Below are 21,922 nucleotides of genomic sequence, written 5' to 3'. Positions count from 1 at the left end.
CTATGAACCTATTGGGAAGAGATTTACTGTGCAAAATGCAAGCAACAATAGTTTGCTCAAAAGAGGGACTGCAAGTATACATCCCTACCGAAAGATGCATTATGTGTCCTTTATATGAAGTTACACAAGAAAACCCACCTCTAAGCATCCCAAGGGAAACACAACAATTGCTTGATCAGGTTCCGCCGCAAGTCTGGTCTAATCATCCAAATGAGGTCGGCAAGATGTTAACTGCTCAGCCATATAAAGTTACACTAAAACCATCCATTCGACTGCCCCGGCGTTCCCAGTACCCGCTGTCAGCGGCAGCTGAGCAAGGAATTCAGCCTGTCATTAACTCTTTGTTGCAACAGGGAATAATCGTCCCGACACAGAGTCCGTGCAACACACCGATTCTTCCTGTCGAAAAGAAAGAAAGTGGGAAATGGAGACTAGTGCAGGGTTTAAGAGCAGTTAACGAATCAGTACTACCAGTTTATCCAGTTGTGCCAAATCCTGCCACAATCCTAACTAGTATTCCTTCTGGATCAAAATACTACACTGTTATTGATTTATGCTCAGCATTTTTCAGCATTCCTATCCACCAAGATTCGCAGTTCCTGTTCGCTTTTACATTCAAGGGAACACAGTATACTTGGACAAGGCTCCCGCAAGGATATACAGAAAGTCCCACAATCTTTTCTCAAAGTCTCAGGCATGATCTAGAGGACGTTACCTTTACGGGAGGGTCCACATTAATCCAATATGTCGATGATTTACTAATAGCCTCGCCTGATAAACAGTCATGTCAAACCGACTCGCTTATTATGCTGCATGCCTTGGCCGCAAAGGGACATAAAATATCACGGTCCAAGATGCAGTTTGTATCAGAGAAAGTGCAGTATTTGGGACATGAACTCCGTGGAGATAGTCGCTGTCTGACACAGAGCAGAGTAAAAGCAATTTACGAAGCACCATTGCCCGCCACTAAACAACAACTGAAACATTTTCTTGGCATAACAGGATACTGTCGACAATGGATTATGGGGTATTCGGATCTGGTCCGACCATTGCTAGATATCTCTATGCCCCTACAGGAAGATCCTCTTGTTTGGAATCAAAAGGCAAAGGACACTTTTAAAAACGTAAAACAAGCCCTGTTGTCAGCTCCAGCATTAGGGCTACCAGATTATCAGAAACAGTTCAATCTTTTTGTGCATAATAAAGCAGGATTCGCCCAGTCTGTTTTGACTCAAACCCACGGAGATAAACAGAGACCTTTAGCCTATTTTAGTACTCAGTTAGACCCCGTAGCACGTAGTCTGTCTGGATGCTTGCCAATTTTGGCAGCCGCTTATTATGCTGCACAACAAGCTCACAGTATTACGCTTAATCATCGAACTGTTTTGTTTGTGCCACATTCAGTTGAAGTACTATTGACGAAATGTGCAACCCAACATCTGACGTCAGCCCGCAGCAGTAAATATGAGGTTGAATTACTATCTAACCCCAACCTCGTAATTCAGAGATGTTCAGTTCTAAATCCTGCCACATTGTTGCCCACAGAAGAAGATGGAATCCCACATTGCTGCGAAACAGTCACCCAATTAGTGACCAAGCCTCGGGCAGACCTAACAGAGACTCCCATTCCTAACAGCGACCTGACATACTATGTAGACGGGTCGGCTCTTAGAGATGAGATGGGATCACCTAAAGCCGGATACGCCATATCAGACGACCACACAACCATAGAAGCACACTCGCTACCTCAGTCCTTTTCAGCACAACAAGCAGAACTATTTGCCCTTACAAGAGCGTGTATACTAGCAACAGGCCAATCAGTCAACATTTACACTGATTCCAGGTATGCCTTTGGAGTCGCTCATGACTACGGACAGATTTGGAAATTGAGGGGATTCCTAACCTCTTCAGGATCAACCATTAAAAATGCGGAACAAATTAATAATCTTCTGAAAGCTTTGATGTGTCCCGCTAGAATTTCAGTTATAAAATGCCAGGCTCACACAGGTAGTCAGGATCAGATATCATTGGGTAACGATCGGGCAGACAAAGCTGCTAAATCAGCAGCTCTGTCCAATACAGGGCTGCAAGTATCAGTCTTTGCACTGCATCAGCAAAAATCAGATAATGACCCACCTTCGATTAAAGATGTTTTAGCCTTTCAGTCACAGGCTGATTCGGACGAAGTGTTAGGTTGGGCAAGGGATTCCTGTTTTAAAACACCCGAAGGGGTATGGGTTCACCAGGATGGCCGTATGGTGGCTCCTAAATCTTTAATTCCATGGATTGCCTGATGCGTTCACATGTTCACGCATGCGGGCAAAGGGGGGATGGCAGACTATATTAATCAAACATGGTATGCACAAGGAATTACTACAGTTGTAAAACAAATTAGTGAAAGGTGCACCATTTGCCAGGAAATGAATCCAGGCAAGACAGAGAAAGTATAGGCTGCCTCCCACCCAAATCCATCAGGCCCTTTTGAAAATTTGCAAATGGATTTTATTGAACTACCTGTATGTCTCGGATTCAAATATGTATTAGTAATCATAGACATGTTTTCAAGATGGGTGGAAGCTTTTCCATGTAAGAAAAATGATGCCGTAACGGTTGCGAAATGCTTACTGAAAGAAGTTATACCAAGGTTTGGAATACCTACGCAACTTTCATGCGACAACGGATCACACTTTACTGGAACCATTATAAAGGAATTATGTAAAGCTTTACAGGTCAACCAACATTTTCACTGCAGCTACCACCCGCAATCTGCAGGATTAGTAGAAAGGTACAACGGGGTACTGAAGAATAAACTTTCTAAACTTTGCAATGAAACTGGGTCGAACTATTACCCTTAGCATTGATGATAATGCGAGCAGCAACTAACAGGACAACCGGACTATCGCCACATGAGATTATTATGGGACGACCCCTAAGACTGCCATTTTCAGCGCCACTTACGGTTAAGCAAATGGACATCCATAAAATGGATGAGAACATGTTAAACTATTGTATTGCATTAACGAGATGTATTTCCAGCTTTCACCAGCAGGTTAAAGAGGCGCAAACAGAACCAGCGGAAGGAAGGTGCCATAACTTGGAACCAGGAGATAACGTATACGTAAAGCGTAGTGTGTGTACCCATCTACCTTTAAGAGAACTATTGTATGTAACCGTTCACCTTTAAGAGAACTATTTTAGGTGTGGCACTACTTTGTTTGGCTTCTGTATACGGTAATACCGACGGTGACCACACCAGTATCACAGAATCACAGAAATCACAGAAACCCCACAGTGCAGATAGAGGCCATTTCGGCCCATCGAGCCTGCACCGACACATATCCCACCCGATCCCCGTAACCCCTACACATATCCCACCCTATCCCCACGTATTTAATCCCCCTAACACTAAGGGTCAATTTATCATAGCCAATCAACCTAACCTGCACATCTTTTGGACTGTGGGAGGAAACCGGAGCACCCGGAGGAAACCCACGCAAACACGGGGAGAATGTGCAAACTCCACACAGACAGTCACCCGAGGCCGGATTCGAACCCGGGTCCCTGGCGCTGTGAGGCAACAGTGCTAACCACTATGCCACCGTATATAAGTGTTGTGCCAGGAGTTATTGGGCAGATTCGCCCTGACCTTCAAATAGTAAAGTCCTGTTTTAAGTTACTCTTGGAGTCTGTGTATTAATTAACTAAACAACCCACAGACTTTACAGTGGCGACGAGTCCGATCGTACCCTGCGGCAACAATAATTCCGAAGCAGTTAACGAGCGTCGAGAAGAGGCAACCGCCCTCGTCATTCTGCTGGGAGAAAACTCGAGTCTGCAGAGCTGGAAAGGAGGAAGAATTCAGAGACAAAGACTTCCATCAGCAACAGGCACTGACTGTCCCTTCTGCCACGGTGAGGAGTGAGCCGATCAGCATGAGAAGCAAGGTGGCCACGGGGACTGTGAGTAAGGGAAAAGTAAAAAGAATAACCGGAGGATAAGGGCGGTGCACTCGACCACGGTCGAGGGGGAAAGGAGCCGGACAGAAGTCGGGCCCAGAGGCGCTGAGACTGGGGCAGCGTGGAGCAAGGAAGCCGCGGTACAGACAGGCTGGGGACGCAACGGCGTCGTGAGACAGCTAGACCGCGACCGGCGAAAAAGGCCGGGCAGCGACCGAAGCCACGAAGCGCTGCGACCGGGAGCGTAGGCGCGGGAAGATATAAAAACTCAGCCGCAGCCAGGGAGGGAAGCACCGGACTGCGAGATGGCTGGGAGAGGCGTTTGGGAGCCGAGCGAGCGGGAGAGGCAGAGCCGACCAAGGGAGACTGCGCGAGAGCCAGTCCAGCGGCTGAAACTGTTCTCCGTCAACGGGGTGTACCAGCGCCGGTAGAGCCGAGAGAGCGGGAGAGAGACCGAGCCTGAGCAAGGGGAACTGAGCGAGAGCCAGCCCAGCGGCTGAACCTGTTCGCCATCAATGGGGTGTACCCAGCGCCGGTTGCCTTGCCGAGAAAAGGGAAAGCACTGAAGCCGACGCGCAGGCTGTGAGTCTGAAAACCAGCGGCCGTCGCCTGTGGGGGAAAGTGTACCCCTCCCGCTAGGGAAGAAACGCGGGAAGCCGCCATTAGGCGGGGAAGAAGACAGAAGCGGGAAACCGCCATTGAAGTGGGCGGGGAGAGAAGATAAGCGCGGGAAACCGCCATTTTCACGGGAAAACCGCCATCTTAGAAAAAAAAAAATAAGTTAAAGAAATAATTCGGGGTGTTATCAGAAAGAGAGGAAGATGCCTAAGCATGGTAACATCAACGATTTTAATGCCGAGGTAGAAGACTGGGCCACGTACGTGGAATGCATCGAGATCTATTGTGAGGCCAATAAAATAGAAGAAGATGACAAAGCTATAACCTTGCTAAACTCGATGGGCGCGAAGACATACTGGCTCTTGAAGCATCTACTATCACCAGCTAAACCGGCGGATCAGACTTTCGATGATATTGTGGCTGTTCTGAAGGATCACTTGAACCCCACACCGTTGATGTTGGCGGAACGATTCAAATTCTATGCGAGAACGCAACGGAAAGACGAAAGCAACGCAGAATACTTGGTCGAACTGCGTAGACTAGCGAAATACTGCCAGTTTGGAGGGAATCTGACAGAGGCATTGCGAGACAAGTTCGTGTGCAGGTTGGCAAAGGAAGGAACGCAAAAGCGACTACTCGAAGAGAATGACCTTACACTTGACAGGGCTGTCCTTATTGCAGCATCGCACGAAGCCGCAGCGAAGGGAACTGCGGAAATGCAGCTAAAGACAGCAGCACTAAGTGTGGATCAAATTACCTCGACAACAATAAAATGCTATCGTTGTGGGAAGACAACACACGACCAGAACCAATGCTGGTTTAAGAACCAGGAATGTAGGAAATGTGGCAAACTGGGTCACATAGCTAAGGTATGCCGGTCAGGGAAGAAGACCAACAACCAAAGGACCAACAACCAAAGGAAGCCATCACAGGAAAAGTACAACAAGGTACACAAGGTGGCTGAGAAGTGTTCAGACGAACAGAATTCAGACTCAGACCCAAACGGCCAGGAGCTGGGTAGTCTGAGAATTCACAATGTGAGTAAGGAAGCTGACCTACAAACTATCTGGGTCATGCTAAAAATAGCTGGAATCCAAGTGAAAATGGAGTTGGACACTGGATCAGCTCTATCAGTCATAAATCGAAGGGATTACCACCGGCTATTCTCACATATACCCTTAAGAGATACCAAGTTCGTATTGCAGACATACACGGGGCATAAAGTATACCCCATGGGAAAGATAAGAGTCAAAGTGAGAGATAGGGGTAAAGAACACCCAAGAATGAACTTATACGTACTACATGAGGGAGGACCACCACTTCTAGGACGGGAGTGGATCAAGAAAATAGACATGGAATGGCACTATCTAAAAGCCATAACGAGTGAGGACTCGGTGCAGACAATCAGCTCAGATTCTGAAGCGGATGACGATAAGACCAACCCAAATATGAAAGACAAGGCTGAAATGGACTTGCCGACGAAGGTTGGAAAAACGAAGGCATGCATAAAGGCTTATGCTCCAGAGAAGAACAAAGTTTCAGAACAGAACTCCACAGAACAACGACAACCTAGTTTGACAGAAAATTCTGAGCCTGTTCAAGTTACGGACATATCCATGACGGAAGAACACCGAGCTCGGACTCAAACTTATTTCAAATTACGACAACAATTAGAACAATTGAGTTACCGTCTCGTACAAGAGATGAAAACAATGAAAAAGTTCTATGACACCGAATGGGAGAATCTGGAAAGACAACAGAAGCAGCTAGCTCAAGCAGAGAGCGACCATAGAGCCATCGTGACCAATTACCGATCACATCTCCCTTATGCTGTTCAGGAGTTAGAATATTTGCAGGAAGAAGCAAATGAAGAGGAATCTTCAGGAAGCCAGGATTTTATTCCAGTTCTTCTCTACGACTCCTTACAAGCAGAGTGTGAGAAGTTGAAAGAACAGTATGAACAGGCCCAGGCTACAATTCTGGAAGGGGTTAACTCGGCAACCTCCGAAAAGCTAGTTTCAGTGGAAGCATATGAGCAACTGAAGGTTGAACATGAGCAAGAAGCCCAAAGGCTGCAGGAAATTCTTGATGAGCTCAAGGCCAAGACAGACTCATCGGTAGAAGTTCCATCCATAGATGAGAAATTAGAGGTGAAAGACATGGCAGAACATGAAAGACAAGATGTACAAGAACTCATAAAAATATTAAAAGGAAACCCAAGACAAATATGGGGCGACAATGACCGAGATTCAACAACTTGAAGAACAGATTCAACTGGGAATCCGTTCAGTGGAAGAAAAGGGAACTGTAAGAAACACAGCGACTGTAAGAATGGCCTCTGAACATGAGCTAGAGAGCATCAAGGCGCAACTTCTCCGAGCGCTGGAAGCCAAAGTACAAGAGGAAAAGAAGGTGAAAGCATTGGAGGAAAAGGTGGATGAAATGGAGAAGACTCTGACCCACAGTTTTCCCATGGAAGAGTTAACGGTCAGCCAACTCCTTCATATGCTGAAGGACAAGACTCTACAATGGGAACAATCTGAACACGAGCTTCAATCTTCAAAGGGAAGGAGTTCGGAGCTCTCAAAAGTTATGGAAATAGCTGAGGTTGCAACACAGATTTTACAGGGATGCCAAAAGTACGCTGAATCACGTCAATGTGAACAGCAGAATGTTGAAACAGCTGCTCCAGTAGAAGGATTGAATAGCCTGATCAATCAATCCCCGAGGGAAGGGGAAGTGTTGAAATCACAAACGAGGTCATTAGTGAAGGATTTGCAGGAAACCCAGGAAGAGCGGGATGAATATGAACGCATGAAGAAGTCTCTTCAGGAAAGATGTCTAGGGAGGGAACAACAGTCGGCTAACGTCCAGTTGGGTACGGAAGAAGTAGCAGGCCCTCTCGCTAGACTAGCTCAGGACGACACCGAATATTACCATGACCTGTTGAGTGACACGGAATATTATGATGACTTGGTCTGCCCAGCTTGTGATGAAAACTCCCAAAGTGCAGAAGTCAGGATGAAGCACTTAAAGTCTAAGGAACATAGGGAGATGGTGGCGCTACAGCTGGCAGCGGATAAGGGAGCCCCGAGAGTCTCCAAGAAGCAGAAAAGAAAAAGACGAAGCAGAAGACGATAACCATCTAAATCATTATCACTTCTATCAGATCATGCACGTGGGCCCCACGAAGGGGGCCAAATCAGTTGGAAAGTAGGAAAAATTACCAAGGCAGTCCAGCTGTTTGTAAAAGTCAGCACTGCTGGTTCAGCAGGACGGAAGTTCAAGCTGTTAAGCCAAGGGAAAGACTATTGGATGAGTCACGCTAGAAATGTAAACCGTCTACACCACAGAGATGTTGTTCGGACCGAGTCAAGACCAGAGACTGAATCTGTGAACTGTTTTCCGCAGAGTCTATATCTGTGAATTGTTTTACATGAAGTTGATTATATGTTATGTTTAATGGGGAATAAGTATGTTGTAAGCTAAAAAGGGAGGATTGTAGTGTATGTACCCGTCTACCTTTAAGAGAACTATTGTATGTAACCGTTCACCTTTAAGAGAACTATTTTAGGTGTGGCACTACTTTGTTTGGCTTCTGTATACGGTAATACCGACGGTGACCACACCAGTATATAAGTGTTGTGCCAGGAGTTATTGGGCAGATTCGCCCTGACCTTCAAATAGTAAAGTCCTGTTTTAAGTTACTCTTGGAGTCTGTGTATTAATTAACTAAACAACCCACAGACTTTACATAAAGGTCTTCAAAAGAAAGAACGGACTACAGCCAAGCTTTGAAGGGCCATACCAAGTACTCCTGACAACAAACACAGCTGTTAAAATCAAGGAAAGACCGACCTGGATACACGCATCCCATTGCAAGAAGGCACCAGATGGGGACATTTAAAAAAAAAGGACTTGAGACGATGAAATTATTGTTTACGCTGTATGTATTTATCGAGATGGTATGCGTAAGCTGTCAGAGAGACAATGAAGAACCCCGAAAGAAATGAGAATTACATGTTAACACTTTTCTGTACATGTCTTACGAACATGCTAGAGATAGTGGTAGATCTAGTTGCTGGGTCTGCGCCCATATACCCATTCACACCACAGGAGGAATCCCACTAAGATCTATTCCCTTTAATATTTCCGAAACAGTAGAATGGATCATAAGGCAAAATAGTTCGGGCAACCCAGACAGAACCGAGGATATGATTCAGTGGAGATCAGCAGGTTATAATCTGACCACCTTCCAGGGATATCAACCCAATTATGACCATACTCGAGCACCCCCCTTCCTCTCCTTAACTAACACCTCAGGAGTTGGCAGACCACAAGGGTCGTTATGTCTTAAAAAGGAGGTCGAGGTAGGGAGGAAGGTTGGACAGAGAATAGGAGAGAGTTCTTGCAATCAAACAGCCACATGGCAACCACCTATTCCTGGTCTGACCAAGCAGGGAACGTTTTTACTAGAATGGACCAAGGTGTTTAATAAAACCAGTAAGTCCCTATGGGCTGGCGATGCTTTCCGCCTATGGATGGGAGGTGAAGGAAATTTTACAGCCTATAACTGTACTTATTTTATACGTGGAAACCGAGCTTACCCATGGTTGCCGCGTAATTGGGTGGGATCCTGCTATTTAGGTTACGTAGTACCTTATATCCACATCCTAGACGATATAGGAGAGCATTACGAATTCAGCAGGACTAAAAGAGAGATAGTGACCTATGAAAGAGTTTTCAGAGTATTAATAGCCCCTTACGGAGTAGGAAAGCTAATGGGAGAGGTACAAGAACTAGCCAATCTAATAGAGAAGGTAGCAAACGAAACTGAGGAAGGATTGTCCGAAATGAGCGCCGAAATGATAGCGATAAGAGTAATGACGCTACAGAATCGAATGGCACTAGATTATCTGTTGGCAAACAAAGGAGAAACTTGTGCAGTGATAGGGAGCGAATGTTGTACATATATCCCAGATAGTTCAGAAAATATAACTAACATCGTTGAAAACATAAGTGAGGCAGTAAGCCAATATAAGAATCCAGTAAGCCAAGATTGGTTTGACTGGATAATGGGAGGATGGCTAGGATCCATGGGACAAACACTGTTGCATGGAATGGCAATAGTAGCAGCTGTAATTGTGTCTATTAGTTTGATAGTCACAATGATTAAGTGCTGTTGTAATAGACTAGGTAACGCAGTCATTCCCGGAAGAAGCATGATGGTACAGGAAGAAATAAGCATGGAGGGTTATCAGGACAATCCCTTTCGTGGAGAGATGATACGATTGGACAGGATATGATTTTAACAATTAGGATAGACAAGAGAGGAGAGACGATCTTAGATAAGGTCAGCCATCAATACAGGTATTATTCCCGGGGATGGTCAAAACGGAAATGAAGTCGGTATCCTTGGGCCAAAATCTAAATTTGGCACGGGGACCGACAAGAGAGACTGAAAGAATTAGTGTGAGCTATATTGTCCTTGGAAGGACAAAATGGGGGAATGTAGAAGTGCATCAGCGTAGAAATATATATCCACATATACTCTCTTAAATTAAAATGGAGTCTGGAACTTTCAGCAGGTCAAAATGGCTTCACACAGTATAACATAAAGGGAAACAGGCAGGTCCATATTAGGAAGCGGTTGAAGGAAGATGATGTGACTCCTTTCAGCTTGCAGGCTAGGCAGTTCCACAAACAAGATAAGCATAGCAGAACAAAAGCATGATTACCAAAGGACATTTACTGTAAACATTGTATGAATGTCCAGAACCAAAATGAGAGACAAACTGTCTCCATTGTATAAGATTAGTTAACTGTATCTAAAGGTATTCCTGCATCATGACTTTTGATTATCTGTTGGCTAACCATATCTTAAGACACTGAGGCTCTGCTGACCCTTTAGTCATCTTCTTGTTGACCTTAAACATTCCTTACTCATTCCTTTCTTAATGTTTTACTTCGTTATTAATTATGTCTCACTACCATGCCATGTGATAGAAGGTTTTGATCTTTGTGTATAAGAAGAGGTGTTTTTGTCCATGTATTCGAAGAAGTCACGATAGCCTTTGCCTACGTGAAGCTCCCCTTGCTAGCAAGTAGTTAATAAAGTCTGCCTTTGACGATCACTTTGTTTCACAGAGTCTTATTGAACAGTCGAAACTTCGACAATTATCATGACCATAATCATCATCATCCTGTTCATCCATGGCATGGATCTTGTGTTTCTTTCTCTGGTTCTGCTGTCCGCCTTTGTTTTTGATGTATGTTCCTTCTTTCTTCGTTCTACACCTCTTTTCCCAGTGGTTTAGTTTGCCACATGCATTGCAGCTTGTTCCATATGCTGGACATTTCCTCCTGTCTGTATAATTGTGCGGTCTTCCACAGTTTCTGCACATGTTTCTCCCGTTGTCATGTGCATGTCTTTGTGTGTTGTACTTTTCTCTCACTGTATCCACTCTGTTGTCCGTCTCAGAAGCCGTCCGTATGTCAGCCGTTTGAGAAATCAGCGTTCTCATTTGCTGCTTCATGGCTTCATGAGCTCTCGCAGTATCTATAGCCTCTGTTAGTTCGAGCTTCTCTTTCCCTATCAGGGCTTTTTGTACCTCTGCATGCGCTGACCCCCATATCAGCTGGTCCACAAGCCTTTCCTCCATTTCCTTAAATGCACACTTGCTGGCTTCATTTCTCAGCCTTGTCAGTAAATTGTCAGCTGTTTCACCGGATTCCTGTCTTAGACTCTGAAATTTGTATCTGTGTATACGGTGATTGGATTTAGGCTCTAGATGGTTGCTGAATTTCTAAAAAGATTGTCGCAGGGTTTTCCTTTTCCTCTTCAGTCAAACTCCAGCTATTATACAAATCTAGACCTTTTCCTCATGTCCACAACAGAATATAACTAACCTTTTCTTCATTGGCAGTACCCTTCAGGAAGCTTTTGAATGTAAGGTCACATTTCTGTTTGAACTTGCAGAATGCCTCTACTATATCGTCGGCTTCCCAGTTCATGAGGGGTTGCATTTGCGCAGTCAGTGCAGCGGCAGCCGCCATCTTAGTTGCCCGTACGATTCACGCTCAATCACCGCAGACACCGGCACTCATGATCAGCTCATATATTCACTTTTCGTCTTATTCGTAGTTCGTATGGCACAAGTTGTACTCACTTATACCGCTGCCACCATGTTGTGTCTCCTTGTGTTCTTATTACTATGTAATACAGACACTTTTAACTCATTTAGTTTACGACTTTCACTCAGTTGTACTCTTGCTTTTATGATGTTGCTGTCGCATGGTGCAGAGTGATACAAGATGTCCGTCCTTGCACTGCGCACTGCCTTTCACATAAATACACTAACCAAAGTAGTTCCATATAATGATGTAACAAGTAATTCCATTTAACGATGTAATAATATAATGATGTAACAATCATAATCAATGGTTGGAATATAAACAGGATAACAAATAGGTTTCATTGTACAAAACAAAAATCTTAGCCGTTTGGAGAAAATGAATAAGTATATAGTCCTGTAGAACTGATGGCAGTGTACTCTGATTATTGCGAGGATCACTTAGGTTCCACCAGTGCACCCATCTAACAACCACATGCAAAAGCACCTTTTGTGCTACCCTCCACCCCCCACAATGCCACTAACACAAAGCAGTCCTGCGAACAACCAAACATCCCTTTCACAGCCTCCCATTGGTTGCTGTTAATTCATGTCTTCACATTCATCATCAAACAACTGAAAAGGTCATTTACCAGCCAGCAACCCATAATTTGGCAAGGCGGCAAAGTGGTGCAAAATAATAATATTTATCTGCTTCAAATATACAGCAGAAACTCAACAATATAACAATGTCTAACGCACTCATGTGCATACCCTTGTGCAACTACAAATATTTACTCTTCCTTTTCCTAGTGCTTCTATGTAGTGCAACCTCTGTGGCTTCAACCAAGGTAGAGGCAGGCTACTCAGATCCCTGCTCAGACTGTTGTCCTCTGGGTTTTGAAGCCTGTGATGGCTCCACCTGTGCAGGGGCAGACTCGGCCATCGGGACATGAGGCAGCACGTGGGGTACTGAGTGGGGGGGGGCAACGGGTGAGAGGTGGAAGCACCTTGTGTGGAGTCCCCACTTCCATATCCCCTTTTACCATCATCCCTCTCATGGCCCAGCCTCACTTCCCTGCTAGCAATGAGCTGCAGATCAGTGGGGCGATGAACGGCCAAGGCTAGGGTATCATTCATCCTATTTAATGTGGCATCCAGAGTATGCAAGCCATTGTTGAATGCCTGCATGTACTCTTTTGATTGCCGTGTTTGATTCTTCATGCAGTTAGCCACTCCATCCATGGAAGAAGACATCACCGCAAAGGCCTGCGGTAGCATATCACTTATGCTTGAGATGGACTCCTCTAATCTCTCTGCAATCGTGTACAGTGCGCTTGGAGCGCCTGTCAGTACATCACACATTCTCTGCTGCTGCTCAAGAAGTATCCTGCTCATTGATGGCCCCCGGGGTACAGCATCTGTGTCTAGCTGAGCAGAGCTTAGAGAGTCCTGCGCCCTCTGACACGGACTCTCCACTGCTGTCCCTGACTCTACCGTCTGCTCTTGCTCACTTGTGAACTGCAAGTCACCATGTGAAAGCCAACCATCTCTCTAACCACTACCACTGAAGTGCGAGTAAAAAAAGACTTGCATTTATATAGTGCCCTTCAAGACCACCGGACATCCTAAAGCACTTTACAGCACAATGAAGTACAGTCACTGTTGTAATGTAGGAATGTGGCAGCCAATTTGCACACAGCAAGCTCCCACAATCAGCAATGTGATAATGACCAGATAACCTGTTTTAGTGATGTTGGTTGAGGGATAAATATTGGCCCGGACACTGGAGATAACTCCCCCACTCTGCTTCGAAATAGTGCCTGAGAAATAGTCATCTTTGTGGTAGTGAGTTCCATATTCTTACCACATTTTGAGTAAAGAGGTTTTGCTTGAATTCCCTATTGGATTTATTTGGACTATTTTATTTTTATAGCCCCTAGTTTTGGTCTCCCCACAAGTGGAAACATCTTCTCTACGTCCAACTTATCAAATTCCTTCATAATTTTTAAGGCCTCTATCAGGTCATGCCTCAGACTGTTTTCTAGTAAAAAGAGCCCCAGCAAGTTCAGCCTTTCCTGATAAGTACATCCTCTCAGTTCTGGTATCATCATTGTGAATCATTTTTGCACCTTCTCCAGCACCTCTATATCCTTTTTATAATATGGACCAGAACTGTGCACAGTACTCTAAGTGTGGTCTAACCAAGGTTCGATACACGTTTAACATAGCTTCTCTGCTTTGCAATTATATCCCTCCAGGAATGAACCACAGTGCTTGGTTTGCTTTTGTTATGGCCTTATTAACCTGCCTCGCTACTTTTAGTGCTTTGTGTATCTGTACACCTAGGTCCTTTTGTTCCTCTACTGCATTTAGGCTCTTATTATCCAAGCAATTAAAATATTCATTTACAATAAATGCTCAAATACAAGTTAAAAAGTCACTGACAGATGCACTGCACCTGCTACTCCAAAAAAGCTTGATTTTAACCTACTCTTCTCAGCAGGTGGCAAAGGCACTCGCCTGAAGGAAGTGGAGTTCTTCTTTAAGTATGCAGGCCATGGACCTATGACATTGTGATGCCAGGTGAGGTCTGCGAGAAGAGAATCCGGAACCAAAAGTTGCCATGAAAGGCGAGTTTTTTTTTACTTTCCTTGTGGAACCATGAGGACCTGGAGTGCTCCTACAGGCCCCACAAGGAAAGTTTAGGCCTCCGCACTCCAAGCATTTCACCTGCTCCTTCCCTCCCTCGAGATCCTCCTGAAACCAACCTCTCCATCACTTATCTTGCCAACAAGCCAGCCAGTGGTGTCAGCCGGCCTTTGGTGTCAGCCTCCTGCCACTTGAACTTCCACTCCTGCCCGCTGGTCAGCAGCCACTTTCTGCGTGTTTCGGGAGGGCGGAGTTAAAATTTCCCGAGCCTCACAATGTTGATGTCAGGCACATTTGGCACTTGCTCCGTCTACCAACCGCCCAAATCCTCCTTCCAGTTAAAATTCCATCTAATGTGTCTGAAAAGAAATCTAAGCCTGCTCTGGGATATTTGCTTGGGCTATGTTCTCTCAATTAAACCTGAATGTATCTTTTCCTTTCTTTGACTTCTTATTCTATACTGTTCAAGCTGCCCGGGGGTCACAGAACTGGGTAGTATAACCATTTTAACTTTTGGGGAGAGGGGGCAGGCATTGCAAGAGGGGCGAAGAGGAAGGTGTAGAAGCACTGGACAGAGATGTAAGTAGTAAAGCATGGTACATGGATCACCAATAAATTTTACCAGTTTAAAGTTGAAGATGAACTGAAGTTGTTGTTGAACACATGGGAGTACGATATTGTTGCTATCACGGAGACATGGTTGAGGGAGGGTCAGGACTGGCAGCTCAATATTCCGGGGTATAGAATCTTCAGGCGAGACAGAGGGGGGTGTAAAAGGGGAGGGGGTGTTGCAATATTAATTAAGGAGTCAATTACTGCTGTAAGGAGGGACGATATATTAGCGGGTTCCTCTAATGAGGCCATATGGGTAGAACTTAAAAACAAAAAGGGGGCAAGCACTTTGCTGGGAGTGTACTATAGGCCCCCAAACAGTCAGGGGGAGATAGAGGAACAGATATGTAGGCAAATCTCAGAGAAGTGCGAAAATAATAGGGTAATAATAGTGGGGGATTTCAACTTCCCCAATATAAATTGGGATAGTCAGAGTGTGAAAGGCTTAGAGGGTGCAGAATTCTTAAAGTGCATCCAGGAGAGCTTTTTGAGCCAACATGTAGAAAGTCCTACAAGAGAGGGGGCGGTACTGGACCTAATTCTGGGGAATGTAGCCGGGCAAGTGGTGGAAGTGTCAGTAGGAGAGCATTTTGGCGACAGTGACTATAATTCGGTGAGATTTAAGGTGGTCATGGAAAAAGACAAAGACGGCCCGGAAATAAGAGTTCTAAATTGGGGGAAGGCCGATTTTAATATGATAAGGCAGGATCTGGCCAAAGTGGACTGGGAGCAGCTACTTATAGGAAAATCCACATCAAAACAGTGGGAGACTTTCAGAAGGGAAATAGAGAGAGTACAACGCCAACATGTTCCTGTAAAGGTCAAGGGTGGGACCAACAAGCAAAGGGAACCTTGGATGACAAGGGATATACAAAAATGCATTAGAAATAAAAGGGGGGCTTTTGGCAGTTACAAAAGACTAAAGACGGAAGAAGCCCTAGAGGAGTATAAAAAGTGCAGGGGCATACTTAAAAAAGAAATTAGGAGGGCGAGGAGGGGCCATGAAATAACACTGGCGAGCAAAATAAAGGAAAATACTAAGATGTTTTATAAGTATATTAAGGGCAAGAGGATAACCAGGGAAAGGGTAGGGCCCATTAGGGACCAAAGTGGCAATCTGTGTGTAGAGCCAGATGATGTAGGCGGGGTTTTAAATGAATTTTTTGCACCTGTGTTCACTATGGAGAAAGACGATGCAGACATAGAAATCGGGCAAGGGGACTGTGACATACTTGAACATATTAGCATTGAGAGGGAGGAGGTGCTAGCGGTTTTAGCAGGCCAAAAAGTGGATAAATCCCCAGGCCCGGATGAGATGTATCCCAGGCTGCTGTGGGAGGCAAAGGAGGAGATTGCAGGGGCTCTGACATAAATTTTCAGAACCTCTCTGGCCACAGGGGATGTACCAGAGGACTGGAGAACAGCTAATGTAGTACCATTATACAAGAAGGGTAGCAGGGATAAACCAGGGAATTACAGGCCAGTGAGCCTAACATCTGTGGTAGGGAAATTATTGGAAAAAATTCTGAGGGACAAAATTAGTCTACACTTGGAGAGGCAAGGATTAATCGGGGATAGTCAGCATGGCTTTGTCAAGGGTAAATCATGTCTGACAAATCTGATTGAATTTTTCGAGGGGGTGACTAGCGGGGTGGATGAGGGAAATGCTGTGGATGTGGTTTACATGGACTTCAGTAAAGCTTTTGACAAAGTCCCGCATAGGAGACTGGTCAAGAAGGTAAGAGCCCATGGGATCCAGGGTGCCTTGGCGCGTTGGATCCTAAACTGGCTGAGTGGCAGGAGGCAGAGGGTGATGGTCGAATGTTGCTTTTGTGACTGGAAGCCTGTGTCCAGTGGGATACCTCAGGGATCGGTGCTGGGTCCCTTGTTGTTTGTGATCTACATAAATGATTTGGATGAGAATGTGAAAGGTATGATCAGTAAGTTCGCAGATGACACGAAAATTGGTGGGGTGGTAAATTGCGAGGAGGAAAGCCTCAGGCTACAGGACGATATAAACGGGTTGGTCAGATGGGCGGAAAAGTGGCAAATGGAATTTAACCCTGAAAAGTGCGAGGAGATGCATTTTGGACGGACAAATAAGGCAAGGGAATACACAATGAGTGGTAGGACCCTAGGAAGTACAGAGGGTCAGAGGGACCTTGGTGTACATGTACATAGATCCCTGAAGGCAGCGGAACAGGTAGATAAGGTGGTTAAAAAGGCATATGGGATACTTGCCTTCATTAGCCGAGGCATAGAATATAAGAGCAGGGAGGTTATGATGGAGCTGTACAAAACGCTGGTGAGGCCACAGCTGGAGTACTGTGTGCAGTTCTGGTCGCCTCACTATAGGAAGGATGTGATTGCCTTGGAGAGGGTGCAGAGAAGATTCACCAGGATGTTACCTGGGATGGAGCGCCTCAGCTATGAAGAAAGACTAAACAGGCTGGGGTTGTTTTCCTTGGAGCAAAGAAGGCTGAGGGGGGACCTGATTGAGGTGTACAAAATGATGAGGGGCATAGATAGGGTAGACAAAGAGGAACTTTTCCCCTTAGTAGGGGGGTCAATAACAAGGGGGCATAGATTCAAGGTAAGGGGCAGGAGGTTTAGAGGGGATTTGAGGAGGAACTTTTTCACCCAGAGGGTGGTTGGAATGTGGAAATCAATGCCTAAAAGGGTGGTAGAGGCAGGAACCCTCACAACATTCAAGAAGCATTTGGATGAGCACTTGAAATGCCATTGCATACAAGGCTATGGACCAAATGCTGGAAAATGGGATTGGACAGGACAGGGATGGATGGGCGGCGCAGACACGATGGGCCAAAGGGCCTCTTTCTGTGCTGTAAAACTCTATGACTCTAAGTTCACGACTGGATTCAGTGCAAATACTCACATTCAATAATTTGTTTAATTTTTGGAGCTAAGTAAATGAGTTGAACAGCGCACAACAAGCAGCTCCTAACATACAGCACAACCAAAGATGGAGGAGCCATCCAATGCAGTTTTGGTTGATGAGATATCGGATGCAAGGGTAAGTTTTGTGAGAGCCCCAGGCACAACTAGTACATGTCGGATAGTCTCGGGAATTGGGAATTGTTCTGAAATGCGTTGGCTGCCTTCAAGGTGTAAGCTAGTTGCAAAGTGGGTCCTGGTGTTTTATGCCTGCACAGAATGTCTGTGACTGTCTGGCCAGAGAACCTGTGTGAAGTACTGGTGTCAGCAAATAAGTGAGACTTGATAGATTTCCGGGCTACCTTCAAGGACCCTCTGGTGGCATGGAGCCTTGCAAGCTTTACTCTGTTAGCAGGATATATTTTTCTGAGGGTAGAGATCATAGAAATTTACAGCACAGAAGGTGGCCATTCGGCCCATCATGCCTATGCTGGATGTTTGAAAGAACCGTCATGCTTAGTTCCACGCCCCCATTTTTTGTCTGTAACCCTGTGAGTTCCTCATCCTCAAGTACCTGTCCAACTCCCTTTTAAAATTATTTATGGAATCAGATTCCACCACCTTTTCAGGTATAGCGTTTCAGATCCCAGCAACTCTTTGAGTAAAAAACGTTCTCCTTATCGCTCCTCGAGATCTTTTGCCAATGATTTTAAATCTACGACCTTTGCTTATTGACCCACTTGCCAGAGGGAATAGGCTTTCTCTATCTAGTCTATCAAAACTCCTCATCACCTTGAAATCCTCTATTAGGTCACCTTTTAATCTTCTCTGGTCCAAGGAGAACAATCCTAACTTTTCCAACTTCTTCTCATAACCGAAGTCCCTCATCCCTGGAAACATCCTGGTAAACCTCCTCTGTATCCTTTCTAATATCTTTACATCTTTCCTCAAGTGTGGTGCCCAGAATTGTCCACAATACTCCAGCTGAGGCTGAACCAGTGATTTATAAAGTTCTAGCAAGATCTCTTTGCTTTTATATTCTATGCCTCTATTTATAAACCCAAGTAACCCATATTTTTTTTTAACCACCTCATCAACTTGCCCTGCCACCTTTAAGAATTTGTGTATATGGACACAGATCTCTCTGCTCATTGACACTTTTCAAAATTGTGTCCTTTATAGTATACAGTCTTTCCATATTAGTCCTCCCAAAATGCATCACTTCACAAAAGATCTTTCCCTTTTCAAGGTTAACGTGTACAAAAGAAATGTGGCTTACCAGTAGCGGACTGTCCTTTTCTGTCCTGGAGTTTGAAATATTCTGCATATGGAAGTCAAGAATAGATTCTGCTTGTCCCTTCAGGACAGCTTCTGTGGCCCTATAGTCAGAAAAAGAAAATAAACTCCTTACAATTAGCAATGGCGCATTCACATCAAAAAAACCTGCTTAGAAAAGAACTTAAAGGTGATGTATTACTGCAGATTGAAGGTTATGCTCCCTGAAGTGGCAGCTTGGACATCTGATCACTGATTACATGCAGGAAAATGTGTAGTTGTAAGATTTTTTGCCAATGGAACATGGTGCATAAACATAAGAATAAGACTGACTCCTGCCCAGGGTACAGATTAATATTGTTTTTTAATTCATTAAATTCAGGAACCGAAGGCAGCTGCTGCCTGCATGTGAAAGCTATATATTTTATAGCAATTCAAACTGTGGAATCAGCATCGTGATTGTTGGTTATTTGCAAATGAGGGGACCCACATTCTTTGGCGAGGTGGTGGGGGGGGCGGAGTTAATTCTAAATCCTGATAAACTGAAATTAATTTAGCATCAACTTTACTCAAGGCCAGAATCCACAATAAATCAATTTAACAAATCAGTTTGATCAGTTAAACAAATCAGTTTAACTTGCATCCTGGTTGTGTGCTTTATGTGGCATATGCAGAACAATTATCATTTAATTGCTAACTGGTTTCAAAGTGATAGGCTATTGGAAACATAAATTACCCCATTAACAGGATCCTTATGCCGATAAATAGGAGCCCTAACTTTCTGCAGCAAGTTTAATTTGTATTTACAGTGCAAATACAGCTATTTCTTAAGACTCATCGGGTGGTTGATGCCGATCTCCCATTTTTGCAAGGCTAACGGGGGAGTGTCCAGCAATTTGCGGCCATTCACAACTCATGCCGTATCTCTTCCTTGCCATAAATTGCTGGATATTTTACACACTAATAACAACAAGCAACTTCAACTTACCGTTATTTTGCCAGCAAATTCTGGCCCAAGATATTTAAATTAGGGTCCTGCATTTTCCATTTTGGGCCACCCTGTGCTTCACTCCCCCTGTGCTGACTTCATAAATCACAATGTGGTACTAACCGGCATGAAGGCCACCTCATTTAATGCTATTTAATGACATCATGCAGTCCTTACAGGTTAGGTGCTAGTTTAGTATTTCTTGCTACTGTTTCTTGGTGTGTTGCATCACTTTGGAAAGTTCACTTTGTCTGTACAAAGAGTGGTCTTGCAGTGCTTTGGTACTTTGCCTCACAAATGGTCTGGCTGTAAACAGGGGTGGTCTGGTAGGGCTGCCTTTGGGACTGGAGGACGAGGGAGAGCAGCAAGGAAGACATTACAGAGCAGGAGGATCTGCCAGAAGAGGGAGGAGGAGGAGGGCACACAACATGAGGCCATATCCACAGATGGTCTGCAGGGAGCAACTCTCCTACTTCAGCTTTACTGAGGAGCAATGTATTAGCCCACTTCACTTCACGAAGGAGGTTGTCACTGAGCTATGTCACCTGCTGCAGCCACAACTCCAGCCTCAAACCAAGGCATAGACAGCACTGCCTGTGGTCACCGTAGCTGTTAACTTTTACACCTTTCAGGCTGCTACAGCTAACATCGGCAACATCTCACAGTTCGCAGAAGACGATCTATCAGGGAGATCACTGAAGCTCCTCTACACCTAGAGAAACACTTACATCTCCTTCCCTTTTGACAAAGCAAAGCAAGACGAGAGAGCGCTGGGTGGCAAGGTGGCATTGACTGCACACACATTGCCTTGCATATTCTTTATCGCCAGCCTGGCATCGTTATCAATTAAAAGGGACTTTACTACCACATTTTACAACCACAAGGAGAACATCATGCAGGTCTGTGCCCACTAGCCCGGCAGCAGTCATGACTCTTCCATCATGCGCCAGTCCTCTGTGCTGACTTTATTTCAACTGGGCTGCCAAGTTACAGGCTGGCTATTGGGCAACAAGGGGTAGTCACTCCATGGTTCATAACTCCAGTTAGGAAACTGGAGAGCTGGCCTATAACGACAGCTATTCAGCCACAATAAACATCATAGTTCTCATGCAATGCTTCACTGCCTGGACTGTTCCAGAGGAGCTCTGTGACGTGCCTCAATAACTTCAAGACTCGAAGTTAGCAGAATAAAACAAGGCTTTTATTAGCAAAGAAAAGATGCTGGTGGCTGCACCTAGCTTCACCTGGCGTGCTGCTGTTCTACTGCAGGACAAGCCTGGACTTGTCTTAAGTAGGGCCAGGTATGGGCAGAGCCGACACACAAAGGGGGCGGTGCCCTATACACAATACAAGGTACAAACACCGGAGCAGGCAATACAATATATACAGTTAACTACAGAGTCTGATGAATGACATATTTCATCACATTCACCCCTTCTACAGACTTAGTCTGTCCGGGGGTGTGATAGTCCTCTGTGACCGACGTAACGGTTGCGGTGCCACAGGTGCCGGCTGGGTGTCCCGGGTGGTCTCCTGGGTCTCTGCCGGGGGCGCCACCGGGGTTGTTGACAGAGTAGGTGGTGGGGGTACCGTTGGCTGGTGTTCTTCCGGGGGTGATTAAAAATTAGTGGGTGGAGTGGGTGGGTAATAGTTGTTGTGGTTGTTGTTGTTGTTGTTGAAGTCGTTGTCGTTGTTGCTGTTGTTACCGGCTGGGGCGAGGTCTTTTATGGACACAGTGTCCTCCCGTCCGTCGGCGTGCCGGACATACGCATATTGTGGGTTGGCGTGGAGTAGGTGCACTGGCTCCACGAGGG

The 21,922-nt window shown here is 45.2% G+C and overlaps 1 protein-coding gene across 1 annotated transcript in view; it reads right to left on the bottom strand.

The window, feature by feature from the left end:
• bcl9 (BCL9 transcription coactivator) overlaps positions 1 to 21,922 on the bottom strand; it is a 401,618-nt gene that overhangs the window by 228,603 nt on the left and 151,093 nt on the right. Inside the window, 1 exon segment of the mRNA XM_085998596.1 lies at positions 19,125 to 19,224. Coding sequence (XP_085854722.1) covers positions 19,125 to 19,224 — 100 coding nt within the window.

Source organism: Somniosus microcephalus, chromosome 10 (genome assembly GCF_052327205.1).
Source record: "Somniosus microcephalus isolate GS21.2 chromosome 10, FLI_Smic_1.0, whole genome shotgun sequence".
Classification (NCBI taxonomy): Eukaryota; Metazoa; Chordata; class Chondrichthyes; order Squaliformes; family Somniosidae; genus Somniosus; species Somniosus microcephalus.
The sequence above is the reverse complement of the archived record's forward strand: the minus strand, read 5'-3'. Positions and strand labels throughout refer to the sequence as shown.